General features: G+C 32.8%; 2 protein-coding genes and 1 long non-coding RNA gene across 9 annotated transcripts in view; 2 read left to right on the forward strand and 1 right to left on the reverse strand.

Annotated features, from left to right (window-relative positions):
• LOC149802529 (uncharacterized) overlaps positions 1–4,461 on the forward strand; it is a 33,228-nt gene extending 28,767 nt beyond the window's left edge. For all 7 annotated transcript variants that reach the window (XM_089951768.1, XM_089951772.1, XM_089951769.1 and 4 more), the window contains one exon: positions 1,824–4,461. In XM_089951768.1, the coding sequence (XP_089807894.1) occupies positions 1,824–3,177 (1,354 nt within the window). In that variant the 3' untranslated portion in view covers positions 3,178–4,461. The remainder of the gene's footprint in view (positions 1–1,823) is intronic.
• Positions 4,462–4,644: 183 nt separating this feature from the next.
• On the forward strand, positions 4,645–9,566 carry LOC149802530 (uncharacterized). The gene is made up of 2 exons (XR_016420044.1): positions 4,645–8,203; positions 8,270–9,566. It is a non-coding gene; the product is annotated as an uncharacterized LOC149802530 (long non-coding RNA).
• Positions 9,567–12,862: 3,296 nt separating this feature from the next.
• LOC149802531 (uncharacterized) overlaps positions 12,863–25,193 on the reverse strand; it is a 29,386-nt gene continuing 17,055 nt past the window's right edge. The window contains exons 8-11 of the mRNA XM_089951775.1: positions 23,938–24,095; positions 23,502–23,554; positions 14,703–14,774; positions 12,863–13,211 (exon numbers count right to left, since the gene is read on the reverse strand). Of these exons, the coding sequence (XP_089807901.1) occupies positions 13,017–13,211; positions 14,703–14,774; positions 23,502–23,554; positions 23,938–24,095 (478 nt within the window). The 3' untranslated portion in view covers positions 12,863–13,016. The remainder of the gene's footprint in view (positions 13,212–14,702; positions 14,775–23,501; positions 23,555–23,937; positions 24,096–25,193) is intronic.

Raw genomic sequence — 25,193 nt, forward strand, 5'->3', positions numbered from 1 at the left:
ATTCAACAGCTTCATAAGATACAGCTTCACGAATTCTGCTTGATTTGCATGAAGGAAAGTTTTCAATATTTGGAAGTTACTCCCCAACAGATGGAGTCTTCTCCAGTTGGGTTATCTAGAAGCTGTCTCATATACATTAGGGGACTGGAGATGGCCTCTTATCTGTTCTCCTTAGGTATTATGGTAAGGTAATGTATTTACAGAGAAACAAGTTTTTCTAGTAAATATGTTTCTTTGAGAATACCTACCCAATCATAATACACATACCCGAAACCTTCCCAGCCTCCCAACAGTTACATCCATATAGAGAGTGTGCCTTCCGCTCAAGTAGTAACTGAGATATCCTTGGGATTTGATGCCAATCCCTATACCTAGAGAAGATCACCCTGCCTGACCACCACCTAGGTGGGCACAAAACCTTTAGGTTTTAACCTATGAGGACTGGATTTGTGAGGTAGTAGTAGTTCTCCTGATTGGGTAAGTATTCTTGACGAAACATTTTACTAGTACAAATTGGTTTGTTTGCAATTTAATTTTGCTTATTTTCATGACAAGCTTCTTAAAAATTATATTTTTTAAGAATCAATGTCAGCTATACATTTCTTTATAAAGAATGACCATTAGATGGAAAGCTTTAATGTCAAGGTAAGTCATATTGAAAGTCTATGACATACAATGCTGTTTCCACTGTACAGTGCCAACTGTCTCATGAGGAGTCCAGTATGTGTATGACCAGTGGTTGTCATGGCATGGCATGAACTGAGTATATAAAAGGGGTGGAAGATTCTTTGATTTCAGGCTGACTCAATCCTGTATATTGATTTGATTTTTGGTATTACAACATTGAGCCCCTTGATGACTAAACTATAATGGGAATCAGTTGTCATCAGATAAATTTCTCTGTGTAATGTTGATATTGAACACCAGGGCATCCTGCTCTCTGTTTGACCAGTGTTTGTATGCAGTATTTACATGCCATCTTTTGGAGACAATGTACACACCCATTTGTGTTTTCTATCAAATTCAACTCTTTAGCACTCATGGTATTATTAGAATAATTGTTAATAAGCTGTTTATAATACATACATGGACATGTTTGATTCAGGACCTCATAAAAATAAGAAAGACATATATTATGATGGCCTCTTGTTTCTACTGGTCAAATTGGGATGAAAGATTTTCTGTATGTGTCTTTCTTGGTTGGAAAAGAAAATATATAGTCACTGTGACTGGAGGAAGATAATAGGTCTTCACACAATAGCATTAGTTCTATGTCACAGACGTGAATCAATATTTATGAATAACTTCTGCATGGGTGTGTTGAAACAGCTTCTCTATTTTAGGTTCCAAAGGTCATTGTCACTGTAATTAAATAACATCAGTGGTGTCTGTACTTTAATATTAGCTCTACATGACAGGCCTAGCCCATACAGAATGGATTGATTGCACATTTGGTAAGGAAGATGCCTATCAACACTGGGGTCAAAAGATCGAAGGCCAAGGTCACTGACTGACAAAAACAAAAATGGATCCCAACTATAACATCAAATCTGTGTTTCAAACCAGGACCTAACATTGTGGACAGACTGGATATTGGGTAAAAAAATGATACAACTTGTTTGATTCAGAACCTCATAAAAATGGCCAAGTGTTTCTGACTGTTCAAACTGGGGTGAAAATATTTCTATATTTGTCTTTCTTAGTTAAAAAGACTATATATGGTCATCTAAACTACATTGTAGCACAACATATTTGAATTTGGAATATGACCAGGAACAGCAGTTTTTTTCCTTTCATTTCAGTGGTATTTCTTTTCATTTCAGTGGTATTTCACACAATTCATCAAAAGAGAACAAACATGAGGACTTAACTCAGATTGGCAGCACAGCTGTGATGAAAAAAACTTGGGAAAAGATGATCTCAAATACTGCAGATTCACCCATATCACAGCCTTCATTAGGAGACAATGAGCAAGTGGTGCAGAGAAGACCCAGTAAGAAAGACAAATCTGATTCACATAAGTTAGAAAGTTATGGTCAAAATGGGAATAAAAAATGCCACCTTAGTGGTCCATATGACAAGCCTTGGTCTTCCTATCTATCTGGTATCAGTGGAACTGTAGATCCTTCATCCTCATCAAATGGAGCATCAGCTATCCCAGAGGCGTCCAAGACTCAACAGAGAAATGACCCAAATGTTGAGATGAGTTGTGTTAGTGTGGGATGGTCAAATGATAAAGTGGAAGATGATGATTTAGCTGACAAAACAGATTCTTCATCCTCTTCAAATGGAGCATCAGCAGACACTTGGGCATCCAAGACTCAACAGAGAACTGACCCAAATGCTGAGATGAGTTGTGCTAGTATGGGATGGTCAAATGATAAAGTGGAAGAAGATGATTTAGCTGACAAAGTTGAAGATGATGGCAAATATTCCCAGAAGATAATCTCAGAGCCCATCATCTCTAATTCTTGCAGTGAGCAGGCCCAAATAAGTTCCATGGCAATTGAAAGTAAAAAATCACCAACAGAACAAAAGGATTTTAATAAAAGTGAACCAGAAGAAGCAGACATTGTTGAAATGAGGAGATCCAGAACCATCGTGAAAGTGCACAGGGATGGTTCTGTGAGCAATGTAGAAGATGTTAATAGATACAGTCAGGAGCCAGCCATGAGGTCAAAATCAAGAGATCTTTCCAAGTTTCAGAGGCAGGAAGCATTTGAATCCCATTGTGGTTCACAACCTGAGGCTAGTGAAGATAGCAGAGGGACTGCTGATTCATCGAAGGACCTAACCTCACAGTATGCCATAGTAAACCGTAAGCTTGAAGCAATTCCAGTGGTGACACTGGATCAACGACCTTCAGTTGATTCTCAGTCTGACTTAGTACAGGAGGCAAGTGAGGATAAGGGGACAACCTTGCTAACTTTTCAGGCCAATACCTCAGCATCATTAAAGGTAAATAGTGGGGAGCCAAGTACACGTCTAATAGAATTGCTCATGGAAAATCCAGTACCCCTTAGAGAGATAAAAAAGTTCAAGCCATGTGCCCTGAAAGAGTTGAAGATTTTTCTTGAGAATAGCTGTGATTTGGTCTATTTGAATCTTAATGTGGAAAGATATAGCACTGCAAAGTCTGGAATGGAAGCATTAAAAGAGTTTTTGGGTGGAATTTAAATAATGCTAAATGTGCTGTATTCTTTTTTTATTTTGTCTTGCACTTTAGAATTTACTCTTAGAATATGCAGTGAAACTTCCATTAACTTGCCCTTCTGTAATGCATCTCCTTCTCTTGAATGTATTTTCAATTTGACCTCATTAATGCTGTTCTGGTACTAATCATAACGTTTGTATACTGGTACCAAAAGTGTAAAGTTGAGTGAAAGTTTTAATGCATGTATGATTTATGTATCATATTTGGCTTTCTTTCTATTCAATTATTGAAACTGCAAATTCATAATTTTCATGTAATTTTTATTTGGAAATTTGTGTTTCATATATAACTTTTAGAAAACTGTCCAGTTTCAAAGCTTACAAAAAATAGTTGATATTACTCTCTGTTCATTTCATCACTTTGTTTTACACATATCTCATGATAAGATTGACATCTTGTTACAATTACATTTACCTTTTTGAACTGATTCTCTGTATGTAAAAGAGTTTTATGTTTGTTTTAATTCTTGGGTGCAATTCTTTATTTACAATGGAACTTCAGAAATTGTAATCTATAGCCTTTAATGGAGCCTTTTGGGTCTCCATTTTCCCACCATGCACTCCATCTTCCCACCATGCACTCTCCATCTTCGCACCATGCACATGTTTTGATTAGCACTGCATACAGCAAAGTGGCAAGGTCATGTGTGCTTTGAAGCCATCTATCCATGGATATCTCATGCCTAAAACCTGATAGTGGATGTAAATTTGACTTTCTTGGTTGAATTTCTAGACTGAATTGATGGAAGTCAAATGAAAAAAGAAAATGCATTTATTAAATAGAATATGGTGTTATAATAACATAAACTTTTCAGGAAAGGGGTGGTGGCAAAAATAGGCTTCTGTCCCAGTGAAAAAATATTAAAAGTATTGCTGATCTCCCAGTTTTACTGGTTTTTTCTGAAAATTCTATTCCCAGTTGCTCTCAATCTTTCCCTTCAGCATAGATCCCGTCTTCAGTCAACCAAGAAAATTCCCTGTAGTATTTAGAACGTATTTCAGGGACATTTTTCATCTCCTTTGTAATGAACAAATTCAGTTACTTTTATTTTTATTTTGTAAACATTATTTTAATACTGTATGAATTATGCAAAGTTACATAGCCAATAATCCTATCAAAGGAAACAAGAAAATATTTACACATAGTATCTGTATCTAAATAACCAGTTAATGTTTGTTATGATCAGTATGTTATTTTCCACTACATATTAATGTATACCATATATATAGAGTTTAATCAAATGTATAGTACAGTGGAACCTGTCTTGAAAGACCACCCCTTCTGCCAAAACATAATGGTCTCTCATGACAGGTGGTCTCTCATAACAGGTTATAACACTATATAATCTATAAATCTGTACATGGAGAACCTGGTCTCTCAAGACAGGTGGTCTCTCATAGCAGTGGTCTCTCAAGACAGGTTTTACTGTATATCTTGCATAAATATATTTTCCTGTAATGAGTACTTTAACTGTGCAGGAGTTACTGGGTATTATTTTTATATACCTGTGAAGATTATGCAGCTATGCAGTTCTTTAGTAAAATTTTATTTCCATTACTAAAAATCAACAATGTCATCGTCATCAACATCTCCACTTTGTAACATGGAAAAATCTATTGTATATAATAATGACTTTATTTAAAGAGGGTAAAACAATTAGCAGAAAAACTAATCTACCTGGAGGCCCTCATACAAAAGAATTTATTTAACTGCATCTCTGAAGCCACTGTATATATTGGGTTTGGAAGAAGGAAATAGAGTGGGCATTTCTAATCTCAGCTGGAATACTATTCCAGAGCAAAGTTCTGGAGTATTGGAAACCTTTTTTGAATAATTCCTTTTTTCGTTTGGATCACAGTTGGGAAGTATTACCAGGTAGCCTATACTGGAATAATGATTGTAATTATTTCGAAGCACTGTTGTTGGATATCCTGTACATTAATTTGGCTTTTCTCAAACGGATTTGGTCTTTAATAGGTATTATTGTTAACTTACCAGCTAAATTTTACTTGCTTTCTTTCTGGATTAATATTAGTCCAAATGCTCATTTTTGAAGACATGCTAGCTTTGATATGTTCACTTTTATTCAACTCCAGCTGCAAACTGCACAGATGCAAATTTGCCATCACATAATGCTTTGGCTGTTCTAGGTCTCTGCAGTTTGTTAGGATTAATCAATAGAGCAAACAACTTAGACCATGATCTGCAGGCACATTATGCACTGACAGATCATGATCTTTGTTGTTTTACAGTTTGACTTGACTTAAAAGCAAGTACATATGCTAGTTTCATGAATCAATTTTTAGCATCTAATTAAATTCAGTCATTGCAGGATATAATTCATAAAAACCTTTTATCTGCTAGAAATTCGACAGCCAGGTTTTCTGTTCGTGTTTCATGTCAAATTTATTGTCATATTTCAGCTCTGCAAAAGAGGCACTGAAATATGCACATTTTGGAAAGGTTTCAGTTATAAATAGTGCCAGTAAAGATGTTAAGAATAAATACAGGTTTTCATACATGTAACAAAGTCTTTATTAGATGATAAAGCAGATTATTATTATTATTTGTAGTATTAGTAGTAATGTTCACGGACAAGTTTCTATGCTTTTGGTTTTGTGATTTTGACTACCTTTTCCAGATACTTGGAAATTTAAATGTAAAAAAAAGGCAAATATCACAAAAGCCCATAATGTTTGAAAATTTTTGCCTTCTGCTTCAATACTAATGAAAATTAATTTTCTAACAGTGATGACGTGTAAGAATTATTACAGCAGAAAAGCAAGACTTGTCTATGCAGATAGTGGTAAAGGGACCATATTGTTGTTGTCCATTGTCCATAATGCAAAATTAATTTGTATATTTATGTATTTAAAAAAATCTATTGAACTGATGGCACCTAAAGTGTACATATTTCATGCATTTATATAGCAGTATCTTTTTTGTACATGTATCCAGATAGGTACATTTATATAGCAGTATCTTTTTTGTACATGTATCCAGATAGGTACATTTATATAGCAGTATCTTTTTTGTACATGTATCCAGATAGGTACATTTATATAGAAGTATCTTTCTTTTTTGTACATGTATCCAGATATGTGCTTTGAGGGATCTGTATTTTCACATTTATGATATCTATGAAAACTTACTTTGGTTAAGCATTTTGTTGAAAGTTTAAGAGACTTTACGATATATATTCACTTGTAATTCGAATCCAGCTGCAAACTCCATCTCATAATGTGCCTGCAGATCCTAACAAACTACACAGATCCAGATCTGCTAGCACATTATTCATTGGCAGATCTGGGTCTGTGCAGTTAGACGCATTGTGTTAAGAGATATGACAGTTTTTGTTGTTGAGCCTTGGTGGCTCACTTGTTAGTGTGCTAGATATGAGACAAGAAAGGTGTGGTGGATTTCAGTCATGCCTGTGAATTAACTCAGATTACATACTTTATTTAAAGTGGGTAAAACAGTTAGCTGAAAAACTCTGGGCCAGGTATGCTACTCTCTTCGCCTAATCTTCATAGCTTCAGGAAGTGAAAACAAATACATGAAAATTTTAATGAAATAAAGGAAATTGTTGTGGTCATTGATTATTATCTTGCTTTACAAGGAAACATTTAGGCACTAACAGACAGTAACCTTTGACACCCTATTACAGTGATTTAATATTTGAACCCAAGAAACTAGAAGTCATATATTACTTTGGAATCACAACCCAATTAAAAGTATAACTGCCAAATTAACAAAAATCTGTTGCTGTAATTAAAACAACATAAGATTCAGTATTTTCCATGGTTATGCAGTATTTTGACATTGCCATAAATGTTTGAAAATTCCCTACTGATCCATTGAAATCATAATGTATGAATTTGTTTAGATAATTTTCTTTTTTAAATGTTTTGTAATATAGATCTTTTGACATTAATTGCAGTCAAACCTGTCCTAACAGTCACCTTTACTAAGTGATAACCTGTTCACAACAGCTATCCTGATCCTCCCCCAAAGCAAATGTCCTTTATGGAACAGACACATGTTTTCTACAAACAGCATCCAGGTGTTTCCTAACCAAATGGGGCTTTTTACCCACCTCACTGATGCATGTCTGCAGTGAAAGCTCAGTCTATGCAACTAAAGTTTTGCTTCATGAGGAAGGCATTTCTAAATAGAGGAATTTTGTGTGAATTGGTATGCAAACATTTCTTATCTCACTAATTTATATAAGTTAGATTACCAAAGAGTCAGTCCCCTCATTATAATCATATGTAAGGTGTCCCTTAGTAGTGACATAGTTTTCGCATGGTGTAAAAAGAAGATTACATATTTTTAAGTCAGTGATCATTTCATTTAAAGGATGGATTAAAGTGAGCACAATACAATAATCTTGTGTGAAACATACATTTGGGGGAGAACAACGTATACACATATTTTATGATTTTGTTGAATAGTGCACATAAAACAGTCTTGACAATAATGGTGATCAGTGTATGGTATTAGTTCAAAAACCAATGTTTAAAGGTAAACCTGCATACAGAGGTCATCTGTGCAAGTTTTACCATTTCCCAAGGGTGGCTGCTATTGCCAGTTTGGATTGTAGCTTGTAAATTCTGATGTACAACTTAAATTTAAAGTGCATTTCATGATTATTGTTGTCTTTTATATAGTTCAGAACTTTTCTTTACCAAACAAAATACTATAACAATGGAGTTTAATTTTAAGTAACAAACAAAGAACATACTGATGGTAAACAAGTAAATGAATTTCAAAGGATTACTGATAACGTTGTACCACTGTTGAGTTATGACTAATATGGATAGGTGAGGTGTCTGAACCATCTCCTGTCTACAAAAATTTACATAAATACACTTAACATTTTTAAAATGTTATTGTATGTGTAATTTTTTTAATCATATGGCCTTTGACTTTCTGCCAGTAACCACATATCATCATTAGGACAACATAGTTTTGTAAATTTTAACCCAGGCATAATACACCCTATTGTAAATTTTAACCCAGGCATAATACACCCTATTGCAAATTTTAACCCAGGCATAATACACCCTATTGCAAATTTTAACCCAGGCATAATACACCCTATTGCAGATGGTCATCATAAAGACAACATTTTTGTTTTGTGAATTTACATGGAGAGGTTTTGAAGGAGACTTGATAAATGAACAGATGGATGGATGAATAGATAAACATATGGAAAGTATGAATATCCTTAAGGCATTATGTTTCAGTGCCCGTTCATAAATCCATCATTCAGTCCATCTATCCATTTGTTCCTGTTTCATTTCTACACATTAACTAAGGTTCTCCATCAGCTATTGTTACCAGACTTTGTAGATAGCATGCACTTGCGAATTTGGGGTCCAAAGATCAAGATCTCTACAAGAGGGGAAAACAATGGTTTCTGTACAACAACAACAGTTCTACATCACAGACCTGAACTAGAAATTGGGGATGTCTTGCACTTGTGATAAGAAAGCTGTTAATTTTGGGGTCAAAATGTCAAAGGTCATGGTCACAGACTGAAAAATGAAATGGGTTTTGCCCAGCAATGTACCATCACCAAAGTTTGTGGATGGCTTACATTTTGAGTAAGAATGAAGCCTATTGATTTGATAATCCAAATGTCAAAGAATTATGTCACTGACTGAAAGAAGAAAACTTTTTTACATCGTTTAAGTTCTAGCCATATATCTTGACCAGAGTTGATGGAATGTATGCATGTAAGGCATGGAAGAGGTCTATTATATTTTATGGTCAAAAGCACAGAGATATAGTAATGAACAGATGAAAGATCAGAAAATCTGCTACGTTTTGTTTTTAATTGTGGACAAAATGACTGTACAATTAAAAAAATTATTAATTATCTTGCCCTTTCAGCAAAAAAAGGATTTGTCTCTGCAAACTGGGTCAGATTAAAGTGACATATTTTTTAACAATTGTTGGTTATCAATGATGGAAATTGAATGTTTAGAAGTTTTGCACACCTGGTTTAATATATGAAACCTACAGCAAGTCAGATTTAAGCTGTTTAAAATATTACAACCTCATTCATATATATATATATATATATGAAGTTGTAATCTATATATATATATATATATATATATATATATATATATATATATATATATATATATATATATATATATATATATATATTACAAGAAATGATGTACATTAAGATAATTATATATTTGTATATTTTCAACATTATCTTTTTCAAAGCTTTTGTTTATGTATTAATTTGGATGATATTTACCTTTCTTGTACTTATATAAATGTCTATATTTCAGATGTGTAAAATAAAATAACAATTTCTGAACAATTTTTAATCTTTCCTTCCATTGATTAGTTTGTATTCTCTTTATCTATTGTACATTTCCATTCTCAACTGATTCCATATTCATTGTCCTTTACCCAACCATGAAGGTGAGGGAACAGTCTTTCTCCAACCTGCAATGCAGCTGAATCTTAGGTGCACAAATAGCCTTTCAATATTTTAACTGTAATGCTCAAAGACAAGAAGGGTTTATGTGATTGCCTGTTGTTTGCCATCCATACATTAGCACAACTTTGTTAGTCGTCTTCAAAATCTTTGCTCCTTCTGGATGGATGGTCACACTGATGTGGGGTCTTCACCAAAAGATGTCTTATGATATCTATTTAGTCCTAAACGAAAATGGTGCCAATCTGATACACAGCATGACCACCAAAGCAGCCATCTTGAAAATCTAATTATCATTACTCCATCTGAACAGAAAGTTACATCAACATGGAGTTTTCACCAGAAGACTTGTTATGGTGTTTATTTGATCCTATATGTGTTGATCCTATATCAGAGTTTTAGCTGCACTATCTTGTGAATATTAAAACACAAACTGGTATAAATGGATTTTTATCAAGTGTCATTTTTGAGAAGTGATTATTTACGAACAATTATGCACCTGACATTGAGAAGAACTAAAAATACTCCTAAATGGCCATCAATATTAAATTCATGTGCATCCAACATAATTGCACTAAACACACTGTGCATGTGTACAATATGTTGTTTAACACTAGCATAGGTATCACACCTTTATTCACAATCACCATGACCTAATGCATACAAACAAGTGAGTGTAGTTTGTTTGCTTTTGCATGACATTTCATTCAATGTACCTTACACAGTTTAGCTGAAGCTTTTGTTAAAGAAAAGCCATTAAATGAATGTTATAAAAAAATTCACAACATTAAATGAATATTATAAAAAAATTCACACCATACTGCTTCAGAGTGTTGTTGTTGTGGGGTTTAATGACATTTTTCAGCACACGATAGGCTATACATGACGGCCAGTGTTAATGGTGGAGGAAGAACCCGGGAAAACCCCAGAAAGAACCACTGACCCACAAGAAGCTACTTGCAAGCTTTCTCACATACCCTCATTGGCAGAATCCGAGACTCAAACCCACACAGACAGAGGTGAGATGACAGTGATCGGTAATGGAGAGCGCTTTAGACCATTCAGCCACTTGGGGCCCCTGCTTGAGAGGGATTCAAATATTCACAATAATCATATCTTTAAGTACTTTTATTGGTTTAGTTCTGAAGAAGGAGCTAAGTTAGTCATTTTGTCATTAACATGCTATGTAGTTTTCTCTGCAGATGAAACATCTACATTTACATCAAGAGGGAGATGACTAATACTTAAGTGGCATTGTGTTTCTCAGCTCTACTCATGCCATACTGTAGTTACTTTGTATTCAATAATTTGATACTTCTGTTTGCTAGTACACAGATGTCACTGGTTATGAAAATTGCAAGAGTGACACCTGGCATTACACCTAGCATATATGTTAATATATGCAAACATTATTAAATGAAACAAAGAAAGATTGAAAATATATCCCAACCAGTCCAAAAGAATAATTGAAAACACATAGATGAGTAAAGTAAGACCTGGTAAAAAGAGTGGCATGCAATGGTGGCTCTCTATTGATAAAAGATTAAATGACAGGACTCCTATTGTATTTAAGCCAGAATCCTGAAATTGCAGATTTGAACTGTTATCCAGATGAGCAAGTTTTACATACTTATACCTAACTGTTGCCACTCATCATGGGGCTTTTGTTGCTATAATGCAAAACTTGTACATAATCATGCTCAGCATTAAGAGGTTACTGTTAGGACAGGTCAGCCTGGTGTCAGGATAATGTGACTGGGTGGGACATGATGCTACATGTCTGCGGCATGATGCTGCAATCCTAGACATCACTATAAGCTGCCACACTGCAGACATTGTAGTGATATGACAGTAAATTGTTAAAGCTGCGTTAAAAACCCAAATCACACACACATACATAATCATCGTGCTGTAAATAAAGACACTGACTGGCTGAAAATAATGGAAAATATTTCATTACAATTTGCAAAATGGAATACATGGATTAATATAATTATTTATGAACACTTCATTCCAGTTTTACTCTCTGTGAAAGACACTATTATGTATTTTTTAAAAATCTGATTGCAAAGATTGATGCCTGATTATTTAGATGTACAAAAAGGCCACGGTTATTGTAATCATGTCAGCTTAATGTACATTTTATTGAAAATGACTTGTAACTTTTTTTGTACACAGTTAATTTTTAAATGAATTCTCAAATTATATGCATTAAAGTTTGTTAATAAATAACTGAAGTATGCAGCAGATTTTCAATAAACATCTGCTTCATTTCTATTGTTTTACACAATGATTTCATATATACCTTAATTCTCAAACATACTGATCTTTAAATATTTTAATAAGTCATACGCAAAATTAAACTTTTTCAGTAATAAAATAAACTTCTACTTACAAATAATTTTGTTTAAAAATTCTGATTTGTGTGGGTCAGCTAACGTACAAGAAATTAAAGGGAACAAAACATTGTATGAATTAGTATTCCACAAGGTGGCAGGAAATTCCACATACATTTATAACAACCTCTCTGTCTTTTGCATCATACAAAATTTTAATAAAAAAGATATCCATGGCTATATTTCCATAATTAAATTATATCCTCATGTATAATGGGAGCTGTGGAATACCAACACCTCAACAGATAAGATGTTACAACATATTTGAAGGTAAAAAAATTATTTAAGGTCACATATTGTAATACAGCGTAAAATGGGCAATGTCAGCACAGTTAAATATATAAAATTGCACATATGAACTTAAATAAACCTCACAAATTTATCCACAAAAGCTTGAAATGTGGATATTGATTTTAGTTCCAAGCTATGAAGAAAGGCTGCTGTGACTGAATAAAACAAAAACACTCTACTATTTGGATTTTTTCTGAAAATGAATATGATCGAAATGATTTATAGTTTTAAATTTTCATTCTTGTCAGCAATTTGAAAGCAATTCCTACACATTCATCACTACTGAAAGTATTCCAAACCAGACACAAGGCACACAATGTCATGTGATCACAAAATTTTGATGACATAGATTCAGTTTGTTCTGAGATAAACAACTGATTTATTGTTTTGGTGAGTTAGTCACATTACAATTTAGCTGTACAAATTTTAAACAGAAAAAAAATTAATAGGGACCTTAAATATTTCAAATTTAAGAAGTGATCAAGTAAGACAACATCAGTGCCAAGACAGATGTGTTTTAATTTATTACATAAAACTGATGACAAATTTAATACAGCTCATTTGTTTTTGTACAATTATGATTTCTCTGTACAAGATATAACAAATATTGTTATGTACTAATATAATAATATCACACAGATAGAGTGGATTATGTTGATATCTGTTGTCTTGGGGGTGGTTGTGGAATGATGGGAGGGAGTGGCAGCGTGTCGTTCATTGGACGTAGTATTGGTGTGTGTCTGTCTAGAATGTCGCTCACATCAAGACGAGGGGTTATCATCTTTGTGGCCACTGGCCTCAGAGCATTCTGACTTTGGGTTAACATGTCCATTCTTCTTATGTACTGAAATATCAAATTATATGCTCTTTCTTTGAAGTCAAATTATTTGTGTGAATCATTGTAGCTATACTATAAAAAAAATCTATGGTATTTGAATCTCGGGTACAAAGGTTACACATAGAATGAAAACTTCTCTTCAAATGCATTTAAACATAACATATAAAGACATCTTTGAGAGTAAGGAATGAAATAATGAAAAAATCTTGCTATTTGCTTTATAAGTTTGTCTAAAGAGTCTTTGAGAATTAAAGAATGGATTAAAACATTTATATATATATATATATATATATATATATATATATATATATATATATATATATATATATATATAATACAGTTTACTGGTGATAACTGATGAAACTCCATTCTTTCTTTAATGTGGATTACCATCCTTTGTTTAGAATTTACACAGATAAACGTTTGGGTAGGTGGCAGAATAGAACTTTCTGATAATCATGAAATTTTGGTTCCAAGATTTTTAAAAATTTCCAACTAAAGCTAAACACATATTTATAATGTCTGATCATTGATTTGACAATAGCCAGTTAGACTTCATAATTTTCATTGAGTCTAAGTGTAAAAATTGTCAATAGTCTTTGGGGCAACGATTCAATAACATGTGGGCCTCATATGGCCTACTACAGGGTTTGGTTAAAATTGGCTTCTTATAGCTAATGAGAAAATACATTTTCCATCTGTTTGCTATTATAGCAAAAAGGTTTCTAGGAAAGTCACATTTTCAGTAGAACCCATACTCCAAAACATTTAAAAAACATCTCATCATACTGGTCCAGAAGCTTTCTAGGACATATTATATTTTCTACCTGGCTGCTATGGAAACCACAAAAATGCAATTGCAAAAATTCACAAATTTGATCCAACATATTGTAAGAAACAATGTCATACAGTTTAAAAAAATGGCTCAATTAGGATATAATGCTGGATGCACAATGGATGCAGACCCATAACTTAAGCTTAGCCTTCAGTTAAGTTAGCTAAACAATTTTGACAGAAAATCAATGGCAGATAGGAAGTTATGTTTTTTTAAATTATAACATTGCAGCATGGTGTGTAGTAGCCAATATTTTACTAGAGCCTTGCATCAAGATGTGGAAGGTCAATATTAATCACATTTTCCTTCTGCCTGAATGTTCTTCAGTCTCATCACACTTCTTAAAACCACCATAGCTTTGGAAACATTCAACATTTTAATGTAATTTAGTATGCATATTATTTCACTGACCTAGATGTAACTTTTATGGGTTTTGTCATTAACTTCATTTTCAACAGAGTGATAACCCTTGACAATTAATTTAATTTCTTTGCTTAAAAAGAGCACCAATTAAAGAACCAATCAATATATTCTTATGCAATTTGATATGAACATTACTAACAGGCCTGGATGTGAATTTTATGGGTTTTGTCTTGAGCAAAGTTCTTTGCATTCCACCACTGATAAAAGCTCAAATATTCACTGACATCATATACACTTACTCTGGCTGGCCCTTGTTTTACACGACCTCCCTCTCGAACCAGTACTCCTGGAGATACTTCCATGGTTTCAATCTGAAAAGATCAAATAACCATATATTAATAATAATAGTAATATTAGTATAACCTGAATAGATATAATTATACATGCATTTTGGCATCAGAAAATGCCAGCTTAAGGGCTAAATAAGTTTTTTGTTGTTTTGAAAAGTCACATATGGGCAAAATCTTACAGATTTTTTCATTCATTTTTTAGATAATTATATATACATTAAAACTCTTTTGTGATTCAGTTTATTCTCACTGTATTGCTGAAATTTAACACTAAAAGTAATCAAGTGATTTGATTCATAGTTGACTTATTACCTCCCTTGACAAAGTTCTTTTTATTGCAACATCTGTAGAATCATCTGACATACTACTGATGTGTACTGATGGAATTAAAAAAAATAAAAACAATAGAAGTAATGGTTTTTATTTGTTACACAGTCAAAGCTTGCAAGCAAGAATTAAAAAAATCTTTTTTCCATCTTAACTTCTGAAGCAGAAAGTATGGATCAACCAATTAAATTGTGGTCAACTGGAAATTATGATCAAGAGACGTTTGCAAGTAGCACACATTTCTTTCAAGTACCACATATTTCCTTCAAGTACAACACATGTCAATTTGTTCCAAGTACCACACATTTCTTGCAAGTACTGCACATTGTCAATTTCTTCAAGTACAGCTCATTGTCAGTTTGTTCCATGTACCACACATTGTTAATTTGTTTCAAGTACTATACATAGTCAATTTCTTCTATGCTTACTTCAAGGTATCAGATTATCACAAGTCTATTAGATGCTGAATAGGGATTTAGACTGAAACAAGTGACAACCTGATTAACTTTGAAATATTTGGATAAAAGAAAAAACGAAAAATAAAGGAAATAAAGGAAATAAAAAAAAGTTCTGCCAATCCATATAGGTAAAAAAATTAACATTAAAGGAATATTTCTTCATTTTTAGCTCTTACTTTGCATACTAACTAATGACAAATACACAAAGCAAATATCAAGTAGAACATCTCCAAAATATCATTTCAAAAACATGAATTCCATTTAAGTGATAATTAAATAATTTCCCTCAATTAAAATCTTCATTAACAGCAGCTGACTTTGAAAGATTTATTGCTGAAAATTTTGACAAATGCGTTTCGATCAACGACTGACAAACAAATGTAATATATTGAAATGATATTTAAATCAATTTCCCCATTTACAAAAAAATTTGTATTTTCATTTAGAGCAGTTGATGTTAAGAGAGTTATAGGTTTTTTGATGAATAACTGGTCAACACAAAGTCTCTAGCTCAGACTTCAGCTCAGTAGTAGTAGCAAATCTAAAATATCAGTACAAATTGGGATCTTCTAAGCTATAATTACAGGGTTTGAACAACTCTGAAAGAAATAAATTTAAGGACAAGTAATATTTTCAAGAACCAAAGTTATAACTGATCAAACAGAAAGTGTAAGTTTTTTCTTTTCTTTGCTTCATATACTTCTAAAACTAATTATAGAGAAAATTATGTGCCTGTTTTCCATGACTGCAACTGAGGGAAAAAAATTAATTTTGAATATGGGCTTTTCTGTATCATTCTACATATACAATCATCATCACTGCAAATGTCTATGAAAATTATGCAGCTGACTTCTGGCCTTCTAAAATGAAAAGGCTTTCAAGCACTTCTTAAGTTAATATCATATTATTAATATTCTGGCCTTTCAAAGTCTTGATTTTACCATTTTAATATTCAAGCCCTTCAAGGTCTTGATTTTACCATGTTAATATCCAAGTCTTTCAAGGTCTTGAGTTTACCATGTTATTATTCAAGCCCTTCAAGGTATTGATTTTACCATGTTAATATTCAAGCCCTTCAAGGTATTGGTTTTACCATGTTAATATTCAAGCCCTTCAAGGTCTTGATTTTACCATGTTAATATTCAAGCCCTTCAAGGTCTTGATTTTACCATGTTAATATTCAAGCCCTTCAAGGTCTTGATTTTACCATGTTATTATGAAAGCCCTTCAAGGTCTTGATTTTACCATGTTAATATTCAAGCCCTTCAAGGTATTGATTTTACCATGTTATTGTTAAAGCCCTTCAAGGTCTTGATTTTACCATGTTAATATTCAAGCCCTTCAAGGTATTGAGTTTACCATGTTAATATTCAAGCCCTTCAAGGTATTGACTTTACCACGTTATTGTTAAGGCCCTTCAAAGTATTGATTTTACCATGTTATTATGAAACCCCTTCAAAGTATTGACTTTACCATGATAATATTCAAGCCCTTCAAAGTACTGATTTTACCATGTTAATATTCAAGCCCTTCAAGGTACTGATTTTACCATGTTAATATTCAAGCCCTTCAAGGTCTTGAGTTTACCATGTTATTGTTCAAGTTCTTCAAGTTCTTGATTTACCATGTTATTGTTAAAGCCCTTCAAAGTATTGATTTTACCATGTTATTGTTAAAGCCCTTCAAAGTATTGATTTTACCACGTTATTTTTAAAGCCCTTCAAGGTACTGATTTTACCATGTTATTGCTAAAGCCCTTCAAAGTATTGATTTTACCACGTTATTGTTAAGGCCCTTCAAAGTATTGATTTTACCATGTTATTGTTAAAGCCCTTCAAGGTATTGATTTTACCACGTTATTGTTAAGGCCCTTCAAAGTATTGATTTTACCATGTTATTATGAAAGCCCTTCAAAGTATTGACTTTACCGTGTTAATATTCATGCCCTTCAAAGTATTGATTTTACCATGTTAATATTCAAGCCCTTCAAGGTACTGATTTTACCATGTTAATATTCAAGCCCTTCAAGGTCTTGATTTTACCATGTCGTTATAAAAGCCCTTCAATGTCTTGATTTTACCATGTTAATATTCAAGCCCTTCAAGGTCTTGAGTTTACCATGTTATTGTTCAAGTTCTTCAAGTTCTTGATTTACCATGTTATTGTTAAAGCCCTTCAAAGTATTGATTTTACCATGTTATTGTTAAAGCCCTTCAAAGTATTGATTTTACCATGTTATTGTTAAAGCCCTTCAAGGTATTGATTTTACCATGTTATTGTTAAAGCCTTTCAAGGTACTGATTTTACCACATTATTGTTAAAGCCCTTCAAAGTATTGATTTTACCATGTTATTATGAAAGCCCTTCAAGGTCTTGATTTTGCCATGTTATTATGAAATCTCTTCAAAGTATTGATTTTACCATGTTAATATTCAAGCCCTTCAAAGTATTGATTTTACCACGTTATTGTTAAGGCCCTTCAAAGTATTGATTTTACCATGTTATTGTTAAAGCCCTTCAAGGTATTGATTTTACGACGTTATTGTTAAGGCCCTTCAAAGTATTGATTTTACCATGTTATTATGAAAGCCCTTCAAAGTATTGACTTTACCATGTTAATATTCATGCCCTTCAAAGTATTGATTTTACCATGTTAATATTCAAGCCCTTCAAGGTACTGATTTTACCATGTTAATATTCAAGCCCTTCAAGGTCTTGATTTTACCATGTCGTTATAAAAGCCCTTCAATGTCTTGATTTTACCATGTTAATATTCAAGCCCTTCAAGGTCTTGAGTTTACCATGTTATTGTTCAAGTTCTTCAAGTTCTTGATTTACCATGTTATTGTTAAAGCCCTTCAAGGTATTGATTTTACCATGTTATTATGAAAGACCTTCAACGTCTTGATTTTACCATGTTATTATGAAATCCCTTCAAAGTATTGATTTTACCATGTTAATATTCAAGCCCTTCAAGGTATTGATTTTACCATGTTATTGTTCAAGTTCTTCAAGTTCTTGATTTACCATGTTATTGTTAAAGCCCTTCAAGGTCTTGATTTTACCATGTTATTATGAAAGCCCTTCAAGGTCTTGATTTTACCATGTTATTATGAAAGCCCTTCAAGGTCTTGATTTTACCATGTTATTATGAAATCCCTTCAAAGTATTGATTTTACCATGTTAATATTCAAGCCCTTCAAGGTATTGATTTTACCATGTTATTGTTAAAGCCCTTCAAAGTATTGATTTTACCATGTTATTATGAAATCCCTTCAAAGTATTGATTTTACCATGTTAATATTCAAGCCGTTCAAAGTATTGATTTTACCATGTTATTATGAAATCCCTTCAAAGTATTGATTTTACCATGTTAATATTCAAGCCCTTCAAAGTATTGATTTTACCATGTTAATATTCAAGCCCTTCAAGGTATTGATTTTACCATGCTATTATGAAAGCCCTTCAAAGTATTGATTTTACCATGTTAATATTCAAGCCCTTCAAAGTATTGATTTTACCACGTTAATATTCAAGCCCTTCAAAGTATTGATTTTACCATGTTAATATTCAAGCCCTTCAAAGTATTGATTTTACCATGTTAACATTCAAGCCCTTCAAGGTATTGATTTTACCACGTTATTGTTAAGGCCCTTCAAAGTATTGATTTTACCATGTTATTATGAAAGCCCTTCAAAGTATTGACTTTACCATGTTAATATTCAAGCCCTTCAAAGTATTGATTTTACCATGTTAATATTCAAGCCCTTCAAAGTATTGATTTTACCATGTTAATATTCAAGCCCTTCAAGGTCTTGATTTTATCATGTCGTTATAAAAGCCCTTCAATGTCTTGATTTTACCATGTTAATATTCAAGCCCTTCAAGGTCTTGAGTTTACCACGTTATTGTTCAAGTTCTTCAAGTTCTTGATTTTACCATGTTATTGTTAAAGCCCTTCAAGGTATTGATTTTACCATGTTATTGTTAAAGCCCTTCAAGGTATTGATTTTACCATGTTATTGTTAAAGCCCTTCAAGGTCCTGATTTTACCATGTTATTGTTAAAGTCCTTCAAGGTATTGATTTTACCATGTTATTGTTAAAGCCCTTCAAGGTATTGATTTTACCATGTTATTGTTAAAGCCCTTCAAGGTATTGATTTTACCATGTTATTGTTAAAGCCCTTCAAGGTATTGATTTTACCATGTTATTGTTAAAGCCCTTCAAAGTATTGATTTTACCATGTTATTGTTAAAGCCCTTCAAAGTATTGATTTTACCATGTTATTGTTAAAGCCCTTCAAGGTATTGATTTTACCATGTTATTGTTAAAGCCCTTCAAGGTACTGATTTTACCATGTTATTGTTAAAGCCCTTCAAGGTCTTGATTTTACCATGTTGTTGTTAAAGCCCTTCAAAGTATTGATTTTACCATGTTATTATGAAATCCCTTCAAAGTATTGATTTTACCATATTAATATTCAAGCCCTTCAAGGTATTGATTTTACCATGTTATTGTTAAAGCCCTTCAAAGTATTGATTTTACCATGTTATTATGAAATCCCTTCAAAGTATTGATTTTACCATGTTAATATTCAAGCCCTTCAAAGTATTGATTTTACCATGTTAATATTCAAGCCCTTCAAGGTATTGATTTTACCATGCTATTATGAAAGCCCTTCAAAGTATTGATTTTACCATGTTAATATTCAAGCCCTTCAAAGTATTGATTTTACCATGTTAATATTCAAGCCCTTCAAAGTATTGATTTTACCATGTTAACATTCAAGCCCTTCAAGGTATTGATTTTACCACGTTATTGTTAAGGCCATTCAAAGTATTGATTTTACCATGTTATTATGAAAGCCCTTCAAAGTATTGACTTTACCATGTTAATATTCAAGCCCTTCAAAGTATTGATTTTACCATGTTAATATTCAAGCCCTTCAAAGTATTGATTTTACCATGTTAATATTCAAGCCCTTCAAGGTATTGATTTTACCATGCTATTATGAAAGCCCTTCAGAGTATTGATTTTACCATGTTAATATTCAAGCCCTTCAAAGTATTGATTTTACCATGTTAATATTCAAGCCCTTCAAAGTATTGATTTTACCATGTTAACATTCAAGCCCTTCAAGGTATTGATTTTACCATGTTAATATTCAAGCCCTTCAAGGTATTGATTTTACCATGTTAATATTCAAGCCCTTCAAAGTATTGATTTTACCATGTTAATATTCAAGCCCTTCAAGGTATTGATTTTACCATGTTAATATTCAAGCCCTTCAAAGTATTGATTTTACCATGTTAATATTCAAGCCCTTCAAAGTATTGATTTTACCATGTTAATATTCAAGCCCTTCAAGGTATTGATTTTACCATGCTATTATGAAAGCCCTTCAGAGTATTGATTTTACCATGTTAATATTCAAGCCCTTCAAAGTATTGATTTTACCATGTTAATATTCAAGCCCTTCAAAGTATTGATTTTACCATGTTAACATTCAAGCCCTTCAAGGTATTGATTTTACCACGTTATTGTTAAGGCCCTTCAAAGTATTGATTTTACCATGTTATTATGAAAGCCCTTCAAAGTATTGACTTTACCATGTTAATATTCAAGCCCTTCAAAGTACTGATTTTACCATGTTAATATTCAAGCCCTTCAAAGTATTGATTTTACCATGTTAATATTCAAGCCCTTCAAGGTCTTCATTTTACCATGTCGTTATAAAAGCCCTTCAATGTCTTGATTTTACCATGTTAATATTCAAGCCCTTCAAGGTCTTGAGTTTACCACGTTATTGTTCAAGTTCTTCAAGTTCTTGATTTTACCATGTTATTGTTAAAGCCCTTCAAGGTATTGATTTTACCATGTTATTGTTAAAGCCCTTCAAGGTATTGAATTTACCATGTTATTGTTAAAGCCCTTCAAGGTCTTGATTTTACCATGTTATTGTTAAAGTCCTTCAAGGTATTGATTTTACCATGTTATTGTTAAGGCCCTTCAAGGTATTGATTTTACCATGTTATTGTTAAAGCCCTTCAAGGTATTGATTTTACCATGTTATTGTTAAAGCCCTTCAAGGTATTGATTTTACCATGTTATTGTTAAAGCCCTTCAAGGTATTGATTTTACCATGTTATTGTTAAAGCCCTTCAAAGTATTGATTTTACCATGTTATTGTTAAAGCCCTTCAAAGTATTGATTTTACCATGTTATTGTTAAAGCCCTTCAAGGTATTGGATTTTACCATGTTATTGTTAAAGCCCTTCAAGGTACTGATTTTACCATGTTATTGTTAAAGCCCTTCAAGGTCTTGATTTTACCATGTTGTTGTTAAAGCCCTTCAAAGTATTGATTTTACCATGTTATTATAAAATCCCTTCAAAGTATTGATTTTACCATGTTAATATTCAAGCCCTTCAAGGTATTGATTTTACCATGTTATTATGAAATCCCTTCAAAGTATTGATTTTACCATGTTAATATTCAAGCCCTTCAAAGTATTGATTTTACCATGTTAATATTCAAGCCCTTCAAGGTATTGATTTTACCATGCTATTATGAAAGCCCTTCAAAGTATTAGTTTTACCATGTTAATATTCAAGCTCTTCAAAGTATTGATTTTACCATGTTAATATTCAAGCCCTTCAAAGTATTGATTTTACCATGTTAACATTCAAGCCCTTCAAGGTATTGATTTTACCACGTTATTGTTAAGGCCATTCAAAGTATTGATTTTACCATGTTATTATGAAAGCCCTTCAAAGTATTGACTTTACCATGTTAATATTCAAGCCCTTCAAAGTATTGATTTTACCATGTTAATATTCAAGCCCTTCAAGGTATTGATTTTACCATGTTAATATTCAAGCCCTTCATGGTCTTGATTTTACCATGTCGTTATAAAAGCCCTTCAATGTCTTGATTTTACCATGTTAATATTCAAGCTCTTCAAGGTCTTGAGTTTACCATGTTATTGTTCAAGTTCTTCAAGTTCTTGATTTTACCATGTTATTGTTAAAGCCCTTCAAAGTATTGATTTTACCATGTTATTGTTAAAGCCCTTCAAGGTACTGATTTTACCATGTTATTGTTAAAGCCCTTCAAGGTATTGATTTTACCATGTTATTGTTAAAGCCCTTCAAGGTCTTGAGTTTACCATGTTATTGTTAAAGCCCTTCAAGGTATTGATTTTACCATGTTATTGTTAAAGCCCTTCAAGGTATTGATTTTACCATGTTATTGTTAAAGCCCTTCAAGGTATTGATTTTACCATGTTATTGTTAAAGCCCTTCAAGGTATTGATTTTACCATGTTATTGTTAAAGCCCTTCAAGGTACTGATTTTACCATGTTATTGTTAAAGCCCTTCAAGGTACTGATTTTACCATGTTATTGTTAAAGCCCTTCAAGGTATTGATTTTACCATGTTATTATGAAAGCCCATCAAGTCTTGATTTTACCAAGTTACTGACTTTAACACAGCTTATACCCTATGGAAAACCATTTTCTGATATAAGAATGCAGTCTGCACTCCAGGAGAAGGACAGCATTAAACTTGGTGCAGATTATGAGAAAAGACAAAGGGCAAGAAACTATGTTCTGTCAATTGATCAAGTCTTCAGAGAAGAAGTTAGGAATAGTATGAACTTCATTAAATTCCATTCCAGTCTGTTGATGAAGTTGCAATGACAAAACATCAGAGCAGATATTATTGTATAGAAGATACCTTGACAATAAAAAACTAAAGCATTAATCCCTTTGAAGAAATAATTATGTTGTGCATTATTTCTGTTTTGTTTCTTCTAGGGATTAAAATGCATACATCTCATCAGATCTAGGCAAGAGATTGAAATACTGGGACGAGTAAATTTTCTGAAACCACTTGCCCTGGCCTGGACAAGTGGCTGAAAATACAAATGATCAGCTCTGACTGGAAATACTTTAACCTACCAATGGTGGAGGCAATGGAGTCTTCACTGGTTTTTGTTTCACAAGATCCATCTCTGTAACAGAAAATGAAGAAACTCATGTTAAAATTTTGTATCTTAAGCCTGCAAAACTTGATTTTATATATATATATATATATATATATATATATATATATATATATATATATATATATATATATATATATATTAAATTTAACTTTACACTGCATCTTCATTTTGAATTGACTTAAAAGCTTTCTCTAATTTTGAATCTGACTAGATTCTAAATCTGGCATCCTAATAGATAAAAATCTAGTCTCGTGTCTGGCTAATTCATGTTCTTTAAGGTTAGCTACATTTAAACAAACTTCAATACATTGTAGCTTGGGAATTTTAAACATTTGAGACTAGCCCTTGATATCATCATTTCACTCAACAGACCCTGATGATCAACTTACCTGTTGATGATTCTAGTTGGTCCATCTGGTCTTTCTTCAGACTTGATTTCTTTTTGAATGCTCTTTGTGGTGCTGAGTATTTCCCAGTCCTCATTGCCTCAAGTCTGGCTCGAGCAGCCTCTACTGCTGGGTCAACAACCTGGTACCTCACAGTCACCCTGTAAACAATGGCAAAAATTAAATTCTAAAACTCAGAAATTGTAAATTCTCCAGTAGTGATGGACAGAAAAAGGTCATATACTGAACAGTCAGCACAAGGAGATAGGGTGGTTTTTGAATGAAATTCAATAAAAAGAAAGATTTTAAATTAATACCAGAAATGTTACCATCTTTTTGGTTTTTTCTTTGTCTGAAGTAATAAATAATGGTGCAACAGGAATAAATTGAGGTACATGTTACCAAAAGCACATGAATGCCACAGTTACACACTCTAGACCTGAAACTGTATAATACAACAACTTTTGATGCATAGATTACATGCATTTCATCAATATCAATGCAACAAGTGACATCACTGAAACTGTTGTGTCTTTTGTCATTGTAAAATGGGGGATTGCAGCATTTACAAACTATGATACTTGCATAATTTCCACAACAAGAGATGATCTTGTTTGGTTTGCACTGCTTTGGTGTTTTACAGCACATCAGAGAAAGGAAGTTATTTAGTGTCATCAAGGCAACTGGAGTGCTTACCCAAGGATGATTACAGATGTGGATATACAGTGATTTTTCAAGAGTGATTATGAAGAAGATGAATTTGACTTGGGATCTGATGCTTGGATTTGGTGTTTTACTGCACAACAAAAAACATTATTTAGTGTCAAGGTAAATGGAGTATGTTGCCCAAGGACATGCCACTGTAGCTGGACCACATTAATCCTATAGTAAGATTTTAACCTACACCCCATCAGAGATGAGTCCAGTATGCTAACCACTTATCCCCACTGAGGCTCTTGCCTATATTGGTCTCCATTTACAGCACGTGCGAGTGTGCATTGAGGCTACTCTACATTCACATGCCTGCAAAGGGTAATTTGGGATGAAGTTAATTCTATATATGGGCAACAGATAAAACTATAAGAACTTGGCATGATGTTAATTCTACATGTGAGAAAAGGATAAGCCTACAAATGATACAAGCAAAACGTTAACAAAACTCACCATCTTAAAAATAACATTTCTTTTTTTATAATTCTGATGATAAATGTTTGCTTGTTGAATTTTGTAGTTTTATTTTGGATGAATTTTGACATTCA

The sequence above is a fragment of the Sinohyriopsis cumingii genome, chromosome 3, assembly GCF_028554795.1.
Source record: "Sinohyriopsis cumingii isolate HCF-2022 chromosome 3, ASM2855479v2, whole genome shotgun sequence".
NCBI lineage: Eukaryota > Metazoa > Mollusca > Bivalvia > Unionida > Unionidae > Sinohyriopsis > Sinohyriopsis cumingii.